The sequence below is a fragment of the Alosa alosa genome, chromosome 3 (assembly GCF_017589495.1).
Source record: "Alosa alosa isolate M-15738 ecotype Scorff River chromosome 3, AALO_Geno_1.1, whole genome shotgun sequence".
NCBI lineage: Eukaryota > Metazoa > Chordata > Actinopteri > Clupeiformes > Clupeidae > Alosa > Alosa alosa.
Genome location: NC_063191.1, coordinates 25,696,941 through 25,717,611, shown reverse-complemented (window position 1 = coordinate 25,717,611; position 20,671 = coordinate 25,696,941). Strand labels below are relative to the sequence as shown.

Here is a 20,671-nt window from a genome sequence, read left to right as displayed (position 1 = left end):
GACTGCATGACATTTGGAGCAGCGTATCGGTAGGCTAGCCTATATTAACAGAAGATTTCCGCAGAGACATAGTGTAGGCATATCACCCATCGCAATGAAAGCTCATCAGGGGTAATATTGTGGAAACAAACGTTGGGTAGGCTAAATTTATGGTCCATACTGTAGCATACTGGCGCGTATTAAACTCAAAGCGGCAAAAGCCAACGTTCCGAACCCTGCTCACATGTGCCACCTGGTGGTTGTTTGGGTCATTGCTTCATTGGGGAAATATAAATAAAAGACGCGTGATTCATGCGTGAGGTCACGTGAGAATCACGCGTGAAGCCAGACAATTGAATGTAGTTCCCACTGTAGAGCACCATAGCTTTGCGCCACACATGGATAGGGGGGTCCTGGATACATTCCAGGAGGATACCGAAGGTGAGAGACTGGGGAAAGGCAACTGTCTTGTTTTGCCTGCCTGTGTTCGGAATATCAGCCAATTCAGGATTCCAGACAGACGGTAGCCATACGGTAACATTACTGCGGCTATCAAGAAACTGTTAATGCTCAGGATGAGCTATAATAAGTTTTACATGGTTCAAATTCATGTTGGATGTGGTTTATTTTCTTATCCTTCTTATCCCTGTTTTTCCATTAGAGTAGCCTATTAGATAAATAGTGATTCCAATTGGGGAAAAAGGTTGACAATAGTGTTTAATTCCTCCTTCATGGTCCGGAAGAATGAAACATAGGGCATAGGGGACAAAATATACATAGGCTAAAGTTTAAGCTAAACATACTGTACGTAGTTTAACCTATGTAAACGTCCTACAACCTGATGTTTTACAACATCCTAAATCAGGGGCGGTTTTTCATATGGGCAGTAGGCTATGGGCAGCCGTCAAGGGCGGCACGAGCGCTCGCAAAAACCCTCCTAACAAGTCGGAGTATTTATTTTAGCTTTCATTTGGGCTAATTAGTGGTTTATCGCTCATCAAGTCAATCATATGTCACTGTGTGGGGAGTGGACACCCTATATAGTATATAGCCTACTTTGCAGGTGCTGTGCTTATTGCTGAGAAGGTCTCACATACAGAAGATGAGAAAGGAAAGGAGGGGGGGATCCCTTTCTCCTTGGAGCAGGCACAACTAAAGTAACGCAATTAGTAGGCCTAGCACATTAGTTAAATGTCGGATATGCCAACCTATGCTGTCAATTCGCGGGGCATCTGACATGGAAATATGTAGCCTAAAATGTGTGATTTTTGTGCAAACAGGCAATAATAACAAATAGCAATTTTTGAAAATTTCCATGTGAAGAACAGGACATTCAATATATGGCCAAATAATTGAGTGCAACATAAAACAATGATTGTTTTAATTTTAGAATCCTTATTAATGCCAATATGTTACATTAATTAGTCCCTCTGTGTGCTGTGCTTCCTCGAGGAGTGGCTTGGTAGGGCAGCGAAGAGCAGTAAAGGGCAGTCATAACTGTTACCCAGGTGTAACTATGTTACCCAGGACACACCCTGTAAAATTACTTTTATGTAAGATCAACACTTTCCAAGATACAGCCAGTTTTACTGTTAATTTTGTTCGGCATCTTTTTTGTCAAAGTTCACAAGCCCATAGCACAAGAACTAAACAATGTAGGAGGCTCCAATTTTGCATGCTGGTATAGTATGTAGCAAAATTGGCACATTTGATCTGGATGATCCTGCATGGTCATAGCTGTCCCTCAAAGTTGATCAAAATTGTATTGGAGTTTTTAGCTGGGCTCTGTTAAGGCCTTCAGAAGACATATATTTGTACTCAACATAGGCTCTTAATTTATTTTCCTTATTGAGAGAAGTAGAAACACTCTCACAAAAAGCAATGAACAGAGAAGCAGCAGTACTCACAAATCTGAAAAATCATTTTGGATGTCATTTTCAGAGCACCCTAACACTTTGTGGGAATGTACGAAGATTTCTTTTATATTTTTTTTATTCTCCATAATCCTTTCTTTTTTACATCAATGCTATACAAAACATATTGATAGTCATAATTGAGATATTGAAATATCTCAATGGTGCATTTTGTGTTGTTTTGAATAGCATTGATGTAAAGAGTAAATAACCAAAGGCAAATTTTGCTCTGACATGATCACCTGAGAGTTCCTGAGCAGGGGTGGGGATATCCTTTTTAATTTCAGTAATTCAGTGATTTCAGTGCCACCTGTGGCTACTCTACAAAACATATTGATCTCAATGGTGCATTTTGACCATGTTCAGGGTGGAAAAGAAAAAAGAAAGATTTGCATAGGACAAGTCAAATTGATATTTTTAAAAAGAAGGGATAATGGAGAATAAAGAAAAAAATCCCCCCTCTAAAACTGGCTGTAACTTGGAAAGTATTGATCTTACATAAAATTAATTTTACAGTGTGACTCCTGGGTAACATAGGTACACCTGGTAATTTTTTCAGAATTTTTTGATACCTAAGTGCATGGGCCCTGGTTGTATTTACGTGTAATGACCCGCAGGGAATTCTGGAAGTTGTTGGAATACATTTTTGGCTTTTTTTCGGTCAAGAAGGCACTGACTTCAATGATGACTCCCAGTTTGTACTACATAAATGACCCAATTTAAATACACATTTATCTTCCCAGCGGTGAAATGCTCCTTTAATAGCTCAGTCCGTGATATACAGCTCCCTCAACACAGAAACGGGTTCACAGCCACGTTGTGGACTACTGACAATTTAAGAACTGATTTGGCCCTAATTATGTAAAAGTGGATCAGGTGCGAGGTGTGAAAGTGGATGGGGCAACTAGCGCTATAGCTCATGGTTTGTTTTTACAGGGCAATGAAGTTTACTGCTCTCTGGTGTGTGAGCCAATAACTGGCAGCTGCAATATTATAATATTTTTTGAACAAACAAAAAATAGTTACAAACAAATAATAAAAACAAAGATAGGCATGATAGGCAAGTCTTATTTCCTTCCTGCCTTCTGTCCTGCTGGTTGATATACTGCAAAGATGCTTTACTGGACTGGAGTTTGAAATTATTATTTTTTTGTTCAAATTGCAAATGTCCCTTACTATTTCCTATCTTTGTTTTATTAGGGAGTGAACAGAGGATGTGGAGAAACATGGAAAACACTGTGACACAGACCAATATGTATGGATGCCATTAGGGATAGTACTTGTAAAAAACTGCAGCCCCCTTTCAGTAGCTCAGGCCACATTCATGCTATGGCTCTCTGACAACGTCACCAAATGTTTCCTGTAAAGAATGTTCTGCCAATTTTCTATCATTGTCCGCTGAGAGGTGTCCTCAGTCATAACTGTTTTATCTAGTCCTATCATAACAAAAAATCATAATCCATTTCAAATATAATTATATTTCTATAAGTACATTCTGCTAAGCTGTTGTTAAAATTACTAAAAATATGCCTGATGTAGTAATGTGCCTAATTAAAGGAACTGGAAACTTGATTGAAATAAATACCTAATTTTAAATTATTTATTTAAATTATTAAATTATTAATTAATTATTAGAATTAAGAATTAAATTTGACTATAGTGACAATATTTTCCAGCGATATTTGTCAACATATGAGTGATAAATAGCTTAATGATGTGCTCTCAATCAGCACCTGGAAACAGTACTAACTAACATTGCTATTGTACAATACTGTACAGTATTGGTAAAACAAATTATTCATCCCTGAATCTTAGGTTTGAGGATGGATGTTGTGATTGGTCATTTTGTCCAAACCAATGAATTTAAACAGTATAGTCCAAAAAAGGTTAAACAAGAATGTACAGTAGAGTACAGTGCAGTACAGTGATATCACATACAATATGTTTGAGACTATTCCAGCATCAGACTGCGTGTTTTGTCAGAACTTCTGATGAATCAGGTAAACCTAGAGTCAGGTGTACCAGGTGAGCAATGGGTGCTTTCTACAATTATGAGGCTACACCTAAAGGGCCTAAAATGAGGGCCTGTAGTAACATGGAAACATGAAACAAAAGCACTTTGACACCATATAGCACTCAATGGTGTGTTGCTGGGTCAGGCTTTTACACACAATGGGGGGCGACAGACCATGTCATGTATAAAAGTTGGGGTGAACGCAGGCAGTTGATGAAGGAATCTCTCGCAGGTCAATAACCATGGGAAAAGTGAGTGACTTAATAGACACAACCCATCTTGGCATGACTTCAATTACAAATAATAGCTTGTGCAATTCAGTGTGTTCATCCCTGTATTGACCAAAAATGATCTTTTTCAGATCATCTTTTACGAGGACAGGAACTTCCAGGGTCGCTCCTATGAGTGCATGAGCGACTGTTCCGATATGTCCTCCTTCCTCAGCCGCTGCCACTCCTGCAGGGTGGAGAGCGGCTGCTTCATGATCTACGACCGTCCCAACTTCATGGGTAACCAGTACTTCATGAAGAGGGGCGAGTACTCCGACTATATGCGCATGATGGGCATGAATGACAACATCAAATCCTGCCGCAGCATCCCCATGGTAAAGATGTTAGAAACCACTGATGATTGAGTTTTTATCAATAAGTGTTGAGAGAAATGCCTCATGAACTTTCATATCTATACTCTACAGCACAGAGGACAGTTCAGAATGAGGATCTACGAGAGGGAGAACTTCGGTGGTCAGATGCACGAGCTGATGGATGACTGTGACTCCATCCAGGACCGCTACCGCATGTCTGACTGCCAGTCCTGCAATGTTATGGATGGCCACTGGCTCATGTACGAGCAACCCCACTTCAGAGGCAGAATGAGTTACATGGCTCCTGGAGAGTACAGAAACCTCAGGAACATGGGATTCAAGTGTATGAGCATGAGGCGTATCATGCACTCCCTCTATAACTAAAAGGATACTTTAGATGTCAGTAAGCATTTATTAAACATTTTCAAAAAATGAAAATTATTCTCAAGTCTTTTATTCATTTCCCTGAATTAATGAAAAGGCAAAAAATAGTGAAATACTGTGGATACATCCAATGGACACCTACACTTATTTCACTATTTTTTGCCTTTTCATGTCCATCGTTTCTCCATAGCTCCTGTGACTACTGGAATCATTATAGATATGCAAGTCATAGTTATAATGGACCTTTTACAAAATTCCGCTCCAGAACGGTTATAGTCCAATCCTACATTAGCAATGGTCTATATCCAAGGAATTTTGTCAAAGTTTGGACAATCAGCAACATGCTGAAACAGTGTGTCTATGGGATTTGTAATACAGACACTTTTCCAAAACCGAAGCCTCAACCAAAGAGACGTCACCAACATGGGCACAGTAACCTGGTAACATAATTTTACAGAAACATTACATTTTGCCTATATAAATGCTGGCTATAAACAACACACACACATTATATATTGACCGTATTTGTTCATTTATTCACTCATTCATTGTAATAACTGTGGCCTACATTGTTAGTGAAGGTGTCACTAGCCTTAGTGCCAACCACTGAACGGTATCACTGCAGATTTCAAAGCTGCAATGACCAATGTTGAGAAAGATTTTACATTACAATTACATTTATCCCTTTAGCTAATGATTTTATCCAATGAAATTAATTATTATGGAAGCTAATAATTACAGCATATGCTTCTTGAAAGTAACACTTCAGTTGTGTGTCTGGTGTAGCCTGCCTGATGGGCTTTAACCTGAATAGTAATCGTCCCCCATTTGTTGTTGATTTTGATATTTTAAATATATCCCCTCCACTGTGTACTGCAATCCCTTCTGCCTTGCATAGGATGATATAAAAGATGTGTCTGCCCAAAAAAATGTTGCTTATTTTCTCTGGGAATTCGTCCATGGTCTAGTTTTCCTGACGACAACTCTATCATTGTCTATGGCTACTTCTTGGGTAGTTCTGCCATGTTTGAATGGGGAAAAAACAATCAGAATGAACGTAACAGGAACAAAAATATTTATGTGAACAATAGTAAACACAATCATTTCCATTTTAATTGTTTTGAATCCAAGATGCTGCCGCAGATGAGAGCCTCGGTACAACGCTTTCTCTTGTTTGTATTGTTTTTGTTTATTTTGGTGGAAACTAGCCATGCAAACTGGATTATTTTCAGCAGAGAGAAACTGTTTTCTATCAAGCAACAAACTCCAGAAACAATTTCACCTAACTTCATCGATCCAGAAAGGAACATCGAACTTTTGATCGGAGGAGCAGTCGCTGTTTATGGGAGAAGGAAACGCAGACGGGGGAAATGCGCCGGTGCGCTGGTGAGACTTCGCCAGCAAGGATTTCGTTTGCCTCTTCCAGCAATGCATTTGGCGAACATTCGGTCCCTACCCAACAAAATAGATGAGCAGCTTCTTCTGAACAAGACAAACAGGGACTTTGCTCGATCTGCTGCCGTCTGCTTCACCGAAACCTGGCTCAGTGAACTCATTCCTGACAATAGATCTACCCGGGTTCGGTTTACATCGTGCAGATTGTCAAAAACAGCTATCAGGGAAGACAAAAGGAGATGGAATCTGCTTCTACATAAATTAAGGTTGGTGTACAGAGGTCACATTTCTTAGAAAACACTGCAGCCCAAACTTGGAATCACTTTTTCTGAACAGTAAGCCGTTCTATTCACCGCAGGAGTTCTCTTAATTCATTCTGGTCGGTGTTTACATTCCACCCCAAGCCGACGTGGGTGATGCACTGCAAACTCTCACCGATCTGGTAAACTTTTCAGAACACATTTCAGAAATTCAGACAGCACATTAACTGTCCCATCAGAGACAATAAAACATTGGATCACTGCTACACAGTTCTTAAAGGGGCATACCACTCTATTCAACGCACAGCTCTTAGTTGCTCTGATCATTGCTTGATTCATCTCATTCCCACTTACAAACGAAAACTAAAATCTGCAAAGCCTGCAATCAGAATAGTAAAGTGGACAAATGAAGCGAAGGAGGAGCAGAAAGACTGTTTTGACTGTACAGACTGGAGTGTTTTTGAAGAAGCCACAGGTGACCTGGACGAACTTACTGACACAGGGTTTTCAGACATACGTGTAAGATCGGAGGTTCTGCGGATGTTATATCTGAACAACATAAACGGTCATATGGAAGTCGAACTTAGCCGGCTGTTCTACTGCTCCCCTCCTAGTATTTTCATCCGGACATTATGTAAATGAGCAGTGTGCTGTAAGTATGTTGGGGATGTGTGTTGGAGAAGCTTCCTGATGAAATAATGTGCTGTGTATGTAGTAGGGCAGGGACTTAATATTGCAAGCAGAGTACTGTATGTAATGTATGTGACTGAATAACTTGTATGATGACTGTATGACTTGTAATTAAAATAAAAGTATAGGCAGTTAAACCAAAGACATGACATCAGCATTTAATCATTTCATTTACAATGGACTATGACCGATGTCAACAAGATAAGATAAGAAATACTTTATTCATCCCGAAGGAAATTTGACTGTCATAAAAAACCCTCCTGTGCATGTAAACCAACACAAACACAAAAGTAAATTCAGTTCAAGAAAAAAAATCAGCAATCAGTTTAAGAAAAAAATTAAGTAAGACAATAAAGTCAGATCACATCAGTCAACAGCCACATCACTGCAGCAAAGAGGTGAAAAGTTGTACAGTTTGATTTCTTTCGGAAGGAATGACCTCCTGTGTCTCTCAGAGGAACATTTGGGGGAGATTAGCTAGCCGCTGAAGGTACTCTTCAGCTCAACAAGCCTATCATTTAGGTCATAGGTTCTCAAAGTGCGGCCCGGGGGCCAATGGCGGCCCGCGGAAACATTTCTGGCGGCCCGCGATAACATCTGATAGCATCTGTAAAACTGTTAAAACTGTAGCCTACTGTGTGCTTTGAAAAGAATGAATCTTCATTTTGTGGTGTTTAGTGGCTGTCAGGTTTCCCTGTGGTGCTTTGGTAGCTGGAATTGGTCCTGAATAAGGCCCTCAGTTCAATGTTGGGTTCCTGAATTGGCCCTCACCAATCAAAACTTTGAGAACCCCTGATTTAGGTAATGAGAGGTGTTGTTCAGGATGCTCATCAGCTTGTGAAGCATCCTCCTCTCTGCCACCACCTTCATTAAGTCCAACTGAATTTCACCCCCTATGACACTGGCTTTCTTAATAAGCCTGTTTAGTCTGTTAGCATCCCTCTCATGCCACATCCCCAGCACACCACTGCATAAAAATGGCACTACATTTAAGACTGGTAGAACCTGTAGCATCTGTAGCAGATGTTGAACGACCTTAGTTGCCATATAAAGTAACAGATCCTTCTTTCAGGATTTGTCCTTTCTTGTAAAGTGCCTCAGAGTCCATAGACCACTCCAGTCTATCTTTTAGTGGGTGTTACAACGCACTGAAAAATATTTTTGATGGCTAACTTTTCTCATTTGGCTTCATAATATTTTTTTTGAAAACTAGGACTTAACATTGGAGCTGCTCTTCGATAGGAACGAAACCACTTGGGGCGCTGGTTTTCACTTTCCCTCCCTATAAGTAGATGTCACTTCTGTTGACATTCAAAACAGAGAGCTAGCTCGCTACACTCTCTCCCTCCCTTCTGTGCAATTGGAACTCGCCCAAACGTGCATCTCATCGGTGATTTGCTGGAACAGTTTGTTATGTTTTTATGGGCCAGGTTAGCCCAAGTTGTTTTTGTGGTCGTTTCTAGAGCCTAGGCTCTCCACGGAGACCATATTTTTTTCGGGGCACAGGCAGCTAGCGGATGGTGAGGTGATGTTAGCTGCATGTGACAAAAATATTTTAGCTTAGAAACTGTGTTACATCGCTTATAGCACCTTTAACTCTTTAACTGTCAGCCTATTGATACGATTTGCACTAGCTTTGCACCAATTTCGGGGTAGCCTGTTTAATAATAGAGTATATGGCTATAAAATAAGCTTTGCATTTTGTGTTCACCTATATGCCCATAAGATGTATCGAAGTTATGTTATTTGACATTGTTTCATATGGCTTTGGTGGTGGTGTTGAAGCCTATAATAGCCCAATGTTTTCTTGTCAAGTGCTCTGATTGTGGCATGTTTCATAATAAAGAGCACAAAAGAAATACCTTATGTCCTCCATAGTAGAACTTTATGTAGGCCTGCACATTTAGGAACAGATATTAGGTTCTGTCTAAAGTTGAGCAACATAAAAGTCAGGTAAATGTTACACATTTAAATATATATGGTAAATGTTCTTTAAATATATTCTTCCCTTTTATGATGTCATCTTGACAGAAATGTTGTCATAGTGCATTTAATGTAATAATTTAAAAAATGTGTGCATCTCTGATTAATCTACACATATGCAAAAATCTAGAAGAAATATATGTATTTCTTTATGAGATTTTCCTTTTTCTCAGAATAAATTTGTTTCCCTTCAAGGGTGGATATTTCCTCATTGTTTTCATTGTGAGAGTACAATAAATCACCAAAAGATTACTTTTTATACCTGTTTTTAGTCTACTTTACCGAAGGTGCCAATAATTCTGGTGGGTCCTGTATCTTTATTTTACATTCGACTGCTATTTACAGGGTCTTCCTATTTCTCGGAACTGGTTTTACTATACGTGTTGTTGTATCTCTCTCTGGAAGGTGGTTAGTAGATTAAAGACTACTTTTTCAATAATTTTGCCATTAAAAGGTAGATTGGATATGGGCCTGTAATTGTTTGGCATGGGGGCATCCAGGTTATTATTCTTGAGAAGGGGCTTTACAACAGCTGTTTTCAGGGACTTAGTGAAATGCCAGACAGCAATGATACATTTAAAATGTCAAGGACATCTGCCGCTATAAGGTGAAAAACAGTTTTGAAGAAATGTGGTAGGCAGAATGTCTAAGCCACATGTGGAAGAGCTGAGATTATGTACCATTTTCTCAAGAGTTTCATAGTCTATCAAGCTGAACTCTGACATGAAGTTAAGTTTCCCTCCCTTTATAGCTGGAAGTTCTGGATGTTGAGTTAGTAATTGAGAAGATGTGTTGAGTCTGATTATGTCAATTTTACCTTTGAAAAAAGATGCAGAGAGGTTCAGGTGCTAAATGTGAATGGGGAATTTGTTAACTTCTCAACGGTTGAAAATAGTAAAGTGTTATTTGTTCTACTGATAATGTTAGAGAAGAAAGACTGTCTTGCTTTGCATATTTCATAGTTATACATGTATGTGCAGAGCATCTCTTTATGGATTTCATAGTGGATCTGAAGTTTGTATTTGCACCATTTTCTTTCAGAATTTTAATGGAGCAATGACAACTGATGGAAACAACCAATGACAACTGAAAGTAATCACTTGACTTCTGAATACCTTTTTTTGAGGATGTGGAATTGTTGTTCAGACAGGATGAACAAATGCATCCCACGGAGAAACAGGAACTCAGACAATGATCCCCCAAATTAGTTTTTGACACTCTGGACAGCTTGCTCTACGATGACCTCTGCTGGTTAATAAAAATAACACATCAACAGCTGTCATCTTCCTCTTAATTAACAATAGCAGTGACTGTAAAGTAACACTGTGTTTCCTGAAAGCATTGCCTAGCAATCAATGTGATGACTGTCGACAAATGACAAAATTCAAAATAATGGTCGCTGTTTAATGTGACTATGTTTGTTACTCAGCCATGTTTTCAGTAAACAAACCACTGGTCTGGGATACTTGTGATAAGAGATGCATATAGAACATGCACTGGGAAGTTTGATCACTCATGATGAAAATACAGGTTCACCTATGAAACTCTTTTCTGCTGCCCAAACCTTTTCATTCTGAGTTCACTTGTGCACTTATGCTTTTAATTCCAGCATCTAAACTTGTTGTCTAAGGTTCCTGTCTTTGCCACTTTGCCTGGGATCACTTAGATTAATCAGATTGAAGAACTACTATGTGGTTTTATTTGGTAGCTCGGTGGTGGAATATTTCAAACATGCTGCCATTTTTACATTATTAGAAGAATTGAATCAGTAGAAGAGGGGTTTAGTAGATTAAGGGCTGCATAAGAAAGGTGGGGGAGGATTGGGATGGGGGGCACCAACAAGGAGCACCCAAGAGCAACAGAGCAAGGAAGAAACCTTGGGCAGATCCACGGCTGGTGTGTGGTGTGTGTGTTGGGGGGATGACAGGGGAGATGGGATAGTGTGCTGTGTATGTGGGGAGAGGGCAGTGTGCAATATGTGTGTTGGAGAAGCTTCCTCATGAGACAATGTGCTGTGTATTGGGGTAAGTGTAAATAACACTTTACTATTTTCAACCGTTGAGAAGTTAACAAATTCCCCATTCACATTTAGCACCTGAATCTTTTTTCAAAGGTAAAATTGACATAATCAGACTCAACACATCTTCTCAATTACTAACTCAACATCCAGAACTTCCAGCTATAAAGGGAGGGAAACTTAACTTCATGTCAGAGTTCAGCTTGATAGACTATGAAACTCTTGAGAAAATGGTACATAATCTCAGCTCTTCCACATGTGGCTTAGACATTCTGCCTACCAAATTTCTTCAAAACTGTTTTTCACCTTATAGCGGCAGATGTCCTTGACATTTTAAATGTATCATTGCTGTCTGGCATTTCCCTAAGTCCCTGAAAACAGCTGTTGTAAAGCCCCTTCTCAAGAAGAATAACCTGGATAAGAATAACCATGCCAAACAATTACAGGCCCATATCCAATCTACCTTTTAATGGCAAAATTATTGAAAAAGTAGTCTTTAATCTACTAACCACCTTCCAGAGAGAGATACATGAGTGTTTCTCTTGCTGATTTCTTATACAGACCAAATTAGTGATATGTACTCAACTGCTTAGCTCCGAAAAGCACATCTTACTCAAGGTTATATTTGTTTAATCTTTTGATCCGCATAAGTAGTCTTCCCACTTCCCACCCATATATAAAATCGTAACTCCCATGTTTTTAGGAATGGAACTTTAGAAGAAGTCCCCTCCAGAAGTGCAGACTACAGTCATAACTGCAAGTTTCTCTGTAATAAAGCCAGAATTAAGTATTTTTGTAGGATGAAAGCAGGGTGCAGTTGGGTAGTTGACGTGACATGGCTTTTTCACCGTCACAGAAGATAAAAAATCATTTATATCACATTTTTATCATTTAAAATACTGTAAATGATAAAACATTCTTTTTTTACATGCATTTTTTGTTTTAATACCCGAGTTTTTTTTTTTTTTTTTTTTTTGAGCCAAACCTCAAAATCGTCCTATGGTGTGACGGTAGACAACATCATTTCATAAATATCAACTTTTATAAATAAAGAAAATAATGTTTAAAAATGTTAATGAACACTCCTGCCATAATTGTGCAAGTGTCTATTTTACTAAGTGCCAATCATTTTTCCTATACATATATTTTTAAAATTGTAGGAATTTCATAAAGTTTGTCACAGAAAAAAAATGTCCTTTGGCGTTATGCAATAACTTGATATTAAGTTCGGCAATATTATGGACAACTACATTTAGTTGAAAGACCCCATTCAAGGTCATGTGACTGAAGACTCCTATAAAGCCCATGAGCAGTGCACATTGTAAGTATTTCTCTCAGAATTGTTCAAATATTTAACTATGTTTTCAGACCACTGAAGTTGTTAAGTTTTTTTGTCCTTTGGTGTGACACCCCTAAATTTATTTTTTTTTAATCTAAATTTGTATTTTTAACTGCAGGACTATGTAATATTATGCAAATGCATGATGCCAATTGCTAATGACAGTTCAGCTAGTATTAGCATGGCTATTAACTACCACAAAAGCTTAAATGTCATTGGACACTTTGACCTGTCACACCATAGGACAAAGATGTCACATGATAGGACAATACCTCCTTAAGAAGCTATTAAAACAAATGAATAAAGTTTGTTAACATACTTTTCATTCTTTTTTGACCAGTTTTGATGATTTTAAATTCAATAATGACTTAAATTAAAATGTTTATTGCTGTTTTTTGGAGACTACATAAAATGTTCTGAAGTGCTACTAAAACAACTATAACATAAAGTACATAAATATAAAACTCTTTTTTTAGAACAGAAAGAACTGAGAGAGAGATGAGTGCAAAAGAGAGTTCATAATTGAGTATACATTACATTCATTTCTCTGTTGATCCATTCATCTATATTCTATCATTATTTCTAACAAATATCATGAACAGAAGGCTCTCTGGGAATTGGATACATTCAACATTAAAGGTTGTATCAGCGATGTCAGGCCCAAAAAAGGCCCAAACATAAATGATCACATTCATCTAATCTTTCCTAACAATCCGCTAGCTGTCTGCCCCATAAGCAGGCCGTCAAAAAAATCGCGTCTCTGTAGGCAGCCTAGGCTCCGAGATCTGTACACAAAAACAATTGCTACCAACAAGGGTTGGCAACCCACTCAAATGCAAAATAGAGTGTTTCAACCAATAACCAACAAGATGCGCGCTTAAGAGAGTTTTAATTGCACGGGAGGGAGGGGGAGGGAGTAGCGAGCTAGCTCTTTGTTTTGTTTGAACATCAACAGAAGTGACGTATCCCCGCTACCGCTGATACAACCTTTAAAGCACTAGGAAGGAAGAAACAAACCGAATTGAGGAAGATTTGGAAGGAATCAAAAAAAGAAGCAGGGCAAAGGAAAAGGCATTACTTGACATTCTTAACCACACCACAGTCTCCTGACAGTGTACTGGAGGAGCCAGTGGAACCTCCTGCAAGACCTTTGACCCAACCTCCCTCTGAACTTCCAGTGTTGCCACTAACGAATAGAATTTCATTGTAGATGACTGTGTAAAGTATGATTAAAAACTGCTCTTAGAATATATTTTAGATGGAATGGAGTACATGAATGTTATGCAATGTTTTTAAAATGGAAATTCCCTGTTGAGGATTATGGGCCCTATTTTGGCGTTTAGAAACAGATGGTCAGAGGCGCAAAGTTTCTAGACATTATAGCCAGTCTACAATCACTAATTTAATGGCGTGATTTTGTGATCAAACGATGGGCGCTGGGCACAAAAGGGTTGTTCTTATGTTTCTCAATCTGTAATGGGTGTGTTTTGGGTGTAACATCCATTAAACCAATGAGAATGGTATGTATCATTCCCTTTAACAGCAAGCAGCGCAACTTCAAACAGCGCATCGGTATTTTGATAGTCAGGGGTGCATTTGAAGGTACACTGTAGCTGCTTGCACGCGAGACCATATGGAACAGGGATCCCACTAAACCTTGCTTTACTAAAACCTTATTTGTGACTAGCAGAGTATAGCCTATATGCATCTACTCGCCTATTATTTGAACTATAGGTAAAGTAAAACTTCACCATAGTCTCGTAGTCAATGACAAAACAGTTCAACACCGTTGAGTACTTTCACTATGGACTGACAAGGGGTTACCATCGAAAACATAGCCTGAAAAAAGCAACACTTAACCCAATAATGTTTGAATGACTGAATTGAAAATCCTAAGGATATTTATTCTGCAGGAGTTGCTGCTTGCTGATCTTGTGACAGTATGTCTTCAGCTGTGCTTTATATCCGTTTTTCGCTATAGACCAGGTTTTTCTTGGTCAGTGGCGTAATGATTTTTAGATGGTGTAAGATAGCGATTTTTGGATCATGCGCCAGACCACACCTTATGTCGTTAATTGCCACACCCCTGGGTGCAAGGTTTAATAAAAGTGGAGCGCATGGCGAAAAATTCCTCTCTTTATTGAGTGTAAGATAAGAATAAGCCTTGCATCGCGCGTTGCGCCACCTTAGAATCTGTAGTAGTAGCGCAGGGTGCACCATAGGGCCCTTTATCTTCACTGTTACTGTTTAACTATTTAATTTTGCTGTTTGACAATGTCACAGTATTGTTTTGAAATTACATTTTATTGAATTTTTCAAAGATATTATGCATCAATGTTTCCTTATTGATGGATCTATAAGAATCAAAGTTACTTTTGGTGTGCTACGTGTTTTGCACAGTTTATACTTTTGAAAAATAAAAAAAACAAATGTTCTCCTTTATCAATGTTACAATAAACACTTCATATATTCTGACTCTCTTTATGCAATGACTATCTTTGTCCTTTGGTGTGACGTTTTGTCCTATGGTGTGACAAACATAAAACAACAGAAAAATAATCTTAATTTCAAAATATCTTTTAGAAAAAGTCAGGTTTGGCATTAGGGGAGTTACAATAATATCTCCTCTTAGATAGCTACAATTTCAAACAGTTTTGTAGGGTTGGCGAAAAAGTTTTATTGACATTCATAGGAAAAAGTTAATCAAGTTCATCTATTCATGGTGAAAATGATTCTAATTAGTATTTTGATGTAAAATAAATATCACTTTAAGAAATTAATGTTTTAATAATGTGAACAATTCTGTCTGAGGTATTTTTTATGTTATTTAATATAATTCCTTCGTACTTTTTTAAATGTCACACCATAGGACACATTTACAATGCAGTTGACTGAAAACGTGAAAATAATATGTTAAGTCATTGACAAAATGAGTGACCAGTACTATTTTCTGAAACTGCAGTTGTCATACTCCATAAATATATGTATTTTTTCTAAAAAAGTGATGTTTTCTTGGCCATTTGTCAACTACCCAGTTGACATATCGTCCCCTTAGAATTATAAGGTTCTATCTGACATTTTTGTCAAAATTGAGTTATTTACATATTCTTATTCTGTGACACCTTAAGAAGATGAGGTGAGGTGTTTCTTGTAGTTGTATGCATTTTTGGACATTATATCTAAAGAGGTTTGTTCCGCTTATCAGTATGACTCTATGGAATTCTAAGACTTTGAAGCTCAATATCTCAGAACTACTCAGAACATAGATAGAACCTTATAATTCTAAGGGGACGATATGCTCTAACATTCTTTCAATGTCACTTTCAATGGCCTGCATAATGATTAAAAAGAAAAACATGGAGCTGGGGTTCTGAAGACTAGTATGATTTTTCCAGAGGAAAGGCTATGCTCCGGGAGTATGGTAAAGTTACAAGACCAAGTTACCAGCAATTTTAATAATCTGACAAAGTTACCAAATGTCCATGTGCGTGCTGGTTTTTCTATGGAGTCTGGTGAGGACAATAAATCACTATTTGATGATATTTTTGGATTGTGATCTCCAGTCTTGTTTTGTGTGATCTCCAGTCTTGTTTTTCTACAGTTTTTATTTGGAGCCTACGCACCAACACTAATGATAGCCACTTTGTAAGATTAGATTTCTTTTTTTTTTTGGACATGTGCATGCTGGAAACATTTTCATTATAAAAAGCCAACATGTTTTTTTCTCTGTGAATATGTGATCCATGATTCTCCTTAGTTCATAGGAAAAATAATGAAAGAAAGATAACTGCTAAATGAGCTATGAGACATGGCAAAATGAGTCAGACAAACATTATGACAATTTGGTGGTTCTTACAGTACATACCCATAGCAGAGCGAATGATACCATTATCAAGATATTAGAATAAGTATCATCAGATGACCATTGCAAAACCAATTAAAAGTATAATTTATGAATTTTAATGGTATCATCCTAACAATCCTGGAAAGCATGTTACTTGGCTTAATAATCAAGGTAATTTATTCCTGAAGTATGACTGTTTATATTAAAGTGCCATTCATTACTTAAATTTGAATACTGTGTCTTGCCCCAAGACAATCTCAAACTTAAATATGTCTACGCATCCATAATCTTTCTATTAGCAATTACACCACAATACTTTCCATTACCAGAGCAAATGACTTCATAAAAATATGATGTATTGCTTGCATTGTACTATATTCAAAGCCTCTATATTGTTATCTTGCCTACTAAATAATTCCTTCTATTATGTATGAAAATAAGGCAATGAATGGACATAATTGAAACGTCCACATTATTGTCTTGCCTGTTGAATAATGCAAAGTCTTCTGAAGATCGGTTTCCATGGAAATGTGGTGAAAGCCTTTCACCTTTATGTGGGCCTCTATGTCATTTTGCCAGGTCAGGATTTTACACAATAGGGGGCACTTTTTCTTTGAGGTTTGTCAGGTATAAAAGTAAGGGGTTAACACAGCCAGGACATCAGTGCTGTTCTCGGAAGAACTACAACCACAATCATGACCATGGGCAAGGTAAGTTTAGAGGCAGCTACCATTATGTATGAATCATATCTAACAAACTAGTTAAGGTATTTATTATTAATCTCTCACTTCCTCTTTGAACAGATTATCTTCTACGAGGACAGGAACTTCCAGGGTCGTTCCTATGAGTGCATGAGCGACTGCCCTGACATGCACTCCTACCTCAGCCGCTGCCACTCCTGCAGGGTGGAGAGCGGTTGCTTCATGGTCTACGACCGTCCCAACTTCATGGGTAACCAGTACTTCATGAAGAGGGGCGAGTACTCTGACTACATGCGCATGATGGGCATGAGCGACTGCATCAGATCTTGCCGCATGATCCCCATGGTAAATAATTTTCATGTCAGATGCTATTGATAATTAATGATAATTAATGGAGTAAAACGCTTATTGAACTTTTGTCTGTACAGCACAGAGGACAGTTCAGAATGAGGATCTATGAGAGGGAGAACTTCGGTGGACAGATGATGGAGCTGATGGACGACTGTGACTCCATCATGGACCGCTACCGTATGTCTGACTGCCAGTCCTGCCATGTTATGGATGGCCACTGGCTCATGTATGAGCAGCCCCACTTCAGAGGCAGAATGATGTACATGAGGCCTGGCGAGTACAGAAGCTTCAGGGAGATGGGAATGAACAACATGAGGTTCATGAGCATGAGGCGCATCATGGATTCATGCATGTAAACTGTTAAATCTGTAGAAATAACTGCTTCTGCTTGATTTAAACAATTTTTTGTCTACATGCAGTAATACAGAAATAATGAATGTTCATCTGGCATTTAAATAAATAAACAAGTGGAAGTGTATTCTCCTGACTGGTTATTCAAACATGTTGCAGAAGGGTCATATTGGCTGTTTCATTGTTTCAAAGTTTAGGCAAATTCTGACATGAATGAAAGTAGATCAACATTGAAGATAGCACAAAAAAAGATTTTCTAATAGAGATTGTTACGGCCCTAGTATGTTCTGGCCATCTGTCTGTGTGCTTTTGCCTTTCCGGTTTTCAGGTCCCGACCACCTCTGATAGCTGGTGATAGCACTCTGACACCTCAAATTGGAGTTCCTGCTTGGGTCTGATTGGTCAGCCATTAAAAGGCTCAAGATGGCATCAGAGAAGGGCCTTGCTGCTCACCAGCATTCATGGGTGTGAGCCATGGATGTCTGTTTGATTGTGTTGTATGTCCTAGGAGTTGTTCTCTACTAATTTAGGGCTGGATCTGCTCATTAGTGATGGGTAAATGAAGCCTCAAACGCCGCTCGGTATATCTCCCTAATGTGCCGAAGCTTTGAAACATGAAAGACAAGGAAAACACAGCAACATCTGGTGGTTTTATACATTATAGCAGCCACGGACTCGTGAAAACAATGCCAATGTTCAACACAATGCCAAAGCTTTAAAATGTTCTCATTTATTACAATAAAAGTGATGCAAGAAATGCGCATCACTAATTAATCCCATCACTTCTTTATCACATGAAGACTATAGACTATGTATGTTTATATTTTTTTCTGACTGACAATTACACATGAAACCGGCCAATTTCCAGCCGTAGCTGGCTAATGAAAACTCTGCTCATGCCCCACACAGTGGTAACCTGCGCTCTCCCATGTCCGTATCCACTTGTAGTTTGGTGTCGCATGAAGCAGCCCCACTAAACAAAACCCTTCCCTTTCCCCATATAAACCCATATGTGGCCAGGACCCTGTGGGTCCCTAGGTCCGACTCTGCCTCTGTTGGGCGCCGACATGCAAGCGACTCGCTGCTTAAATGAGCCCTTGGATTCTGACTCAAATGGGTTCTGCGCGTAGTGTCGAAGGGCTTCAAGCTACAATTTACGTGCCCTCCACCGCGCTTCACAACGGTGTGCCCCACGCCAGTTCCCCCTCACCATGTAGCCGCTCTGAGGCAGGAGATCAGTGAGCTGGCGGCAAAGCAAGAAGCAGGGGGTTTTACAGCGGATCCTTCATTCCAAAGAAGGATGGCGGTCTCAAACCCATCTTTGACCTGAAACCTCTGAATGCCTGAATTTGAAACAAATGCCATTCAGAAAAATTACTCAGCGCCAAATCCTCGACAGTGTCCGATAAAAAGAATGGCTACACTGTAGTCTACATGGACCAAAAAGCAAGCGGACATTCACACTTTTCTGGTACCGTTCCGCAGAGGACACAAGGTCAGTGTAAGCCACTGCCTGAGGCTACAAGGTCTGCTTGCAGTGCTGGAAAGTACTAGCTTTCTGGGACTCTGCCCTGACATCTAGCAGGATGAGTTGTGATAACACAAATTATGCCCGGTAAGAGCACTCCGCACCTACACCAACTGAACACGCCCCTTCCGCAAGACTGAACAGCTCTTTCATCTGCTACGGGACTCTGGCAGTTGGTTGTGCATTATCAAAACAAAGGCTGGCTGACTTTAAAAATAGGGGGAAATGTTTCTTTGAGGTTTGTCAGGTATAAAAGTAAGGGGTTAACACAGCCAGAACATCAGGGCTAACCTTTCTCGGAACAACTATAACCACAATCATGACCATGGGCAAGGAAAGTTAAGAGGCAGCTACCATTATGTATGAACAAACTAGTGGTTCTGATTATTAATCTCTCTCTTCCTCTTTGAACAGATTATCTTCTACGAGGACAGGAACTTCCAGGGTCGTTCCTATGAGTGCATGAGTGACTGCTCTGACATGCCTACCTCAGCCGCTGCCACTCCTGCAGGGTGGAGAGCGGCTGCTTCATGATCAATGACCGTTCCAACTTCATGGGTAACCAGTACTTCATGAAGAGGGGCAAGTACTCAGACTACATGCGCATGATGGGCATGAGGGACTGCATCAGATCTTGCCGCATGATCGCCATGGTAAATAAGTTTTATGCCAGATGCACTGATAATGATGCATTTTGTAACAAGGAATAAAATGCTTATTGAACTTTTAATTATACACTCTACAGCACAGAGGACAGTTCAGAAAGAGGATCTACGAGAAGGAGAATGCACAAGCTGATGGAGGATTGTGCCATGTTATGGATGGCCACTGGCTCATGTATGAGCAGCCCCACTTCAGAGGCAGAATGATGTACATGAGGCCTGGCGAGTACATAAGCTTCAGGGAGATGGGAATGAGCAACATGAGGTTCCAGAGCATGAGGCGCATCATGGATTCCTGCTTGTAAACTTGTTATATCTGTAGAAATGTTTACAGATTTCAAATAACTGATTCTACCTGATTTAACTGATTATTTCCTACATATATGCATGCAGTGATACAGTAATAATTAATGTTCATCTGGCATTTCAAATAAACAATTTTAGAGTATTCTCCTGACTGATTATTCAAAAATGTTGCACAGGGGTCATATTGGCTGTTTTATTGTTTCACATAAATGAAAGTAGCAAATCAACACTGAATATAGCACAACAAAATTTTACTTTTCTAAAGATAAAGAGATCTATAGTAATTTCCAATCCAATAAAACACAAATTCTATCTTACTTAAAACATCACACACACACACACACACACACACACACAATATTTGAGGGAAA

At 39.0% G+C, this 20,671-nt stretch overlaps 3 protein-coding genes and 1 pseudogene across 8 annotated transcripts in view; 3 read left to right on the top strand and 1 right to left on the bottom strand.

The window, feature by feature from the left end:
- LOC125292710 (gamma-crystallin M2-like) overlaps nt 1–20,671 on the bottom strand; it is a 238,608-nt gene that overhangs the window by 131,652 nt on the left and 86,285 nt on the right. For 4 of the 6 annotated variants that reach the window (XM_048240143.1, XM_048240142.1, XM_048240144.1 and 1 more), the window contains one exon: nt 10,317–10,446. The exons of 1 other annotated variant lie outside the window; for it this stretch is intronic. The gene's annotated coding sequence lies outside the window, so the exon portion shown is untranslated. Of the gene's footprint in view, nt 1–10,316; nt 10,450–20,671 lie in introns of all 6 variants that reach the window. One more of the 6 variants, XM_048240141.1, reaches the window with a different exon arrangement.
- On the top strand, nt 4,108–4,927 carry LOC125292711 (gamma-crystallin M3-like). Its single transcript, XM_048240148.1, has 3 exons — nt 4,108–4,157; nt 4,268–4,510; nt 4,601–4,927. Exons 1-3 carry the CDS (start codon nt 4,149–4,151, stop codon nt 4,871–4,873), a joined length of 525 nt encoding a protein of 174 aa, XP_048096105.1. The 5' UTR covers nt 4,108–4,148; the 3' UTR covers nt 4,874–4,927.
- LOC125292698 (gamma-crystallin M3-like) lies at nt 17,065–17,931 on the top strand. The gene is made up of 3 exons (XM_048240126.1): nt 17,065–17,111; nt 17,205–17,447; nt 17,531–17,931. Exons 1-3 carry the CDS (start codon nt 17,097–17,099, stop codon nt 17,807–17,809), a joined length of 537 nt encoding a protein of 178 aa, XP_048096083.1. The 5' UTR covers nt 17,065–17,096; the 3' UTR covers nt 17,810–17,931.
- Nucleotides 18,356–20,364, top strand: LOC125291651 (annotated as a pseudogene).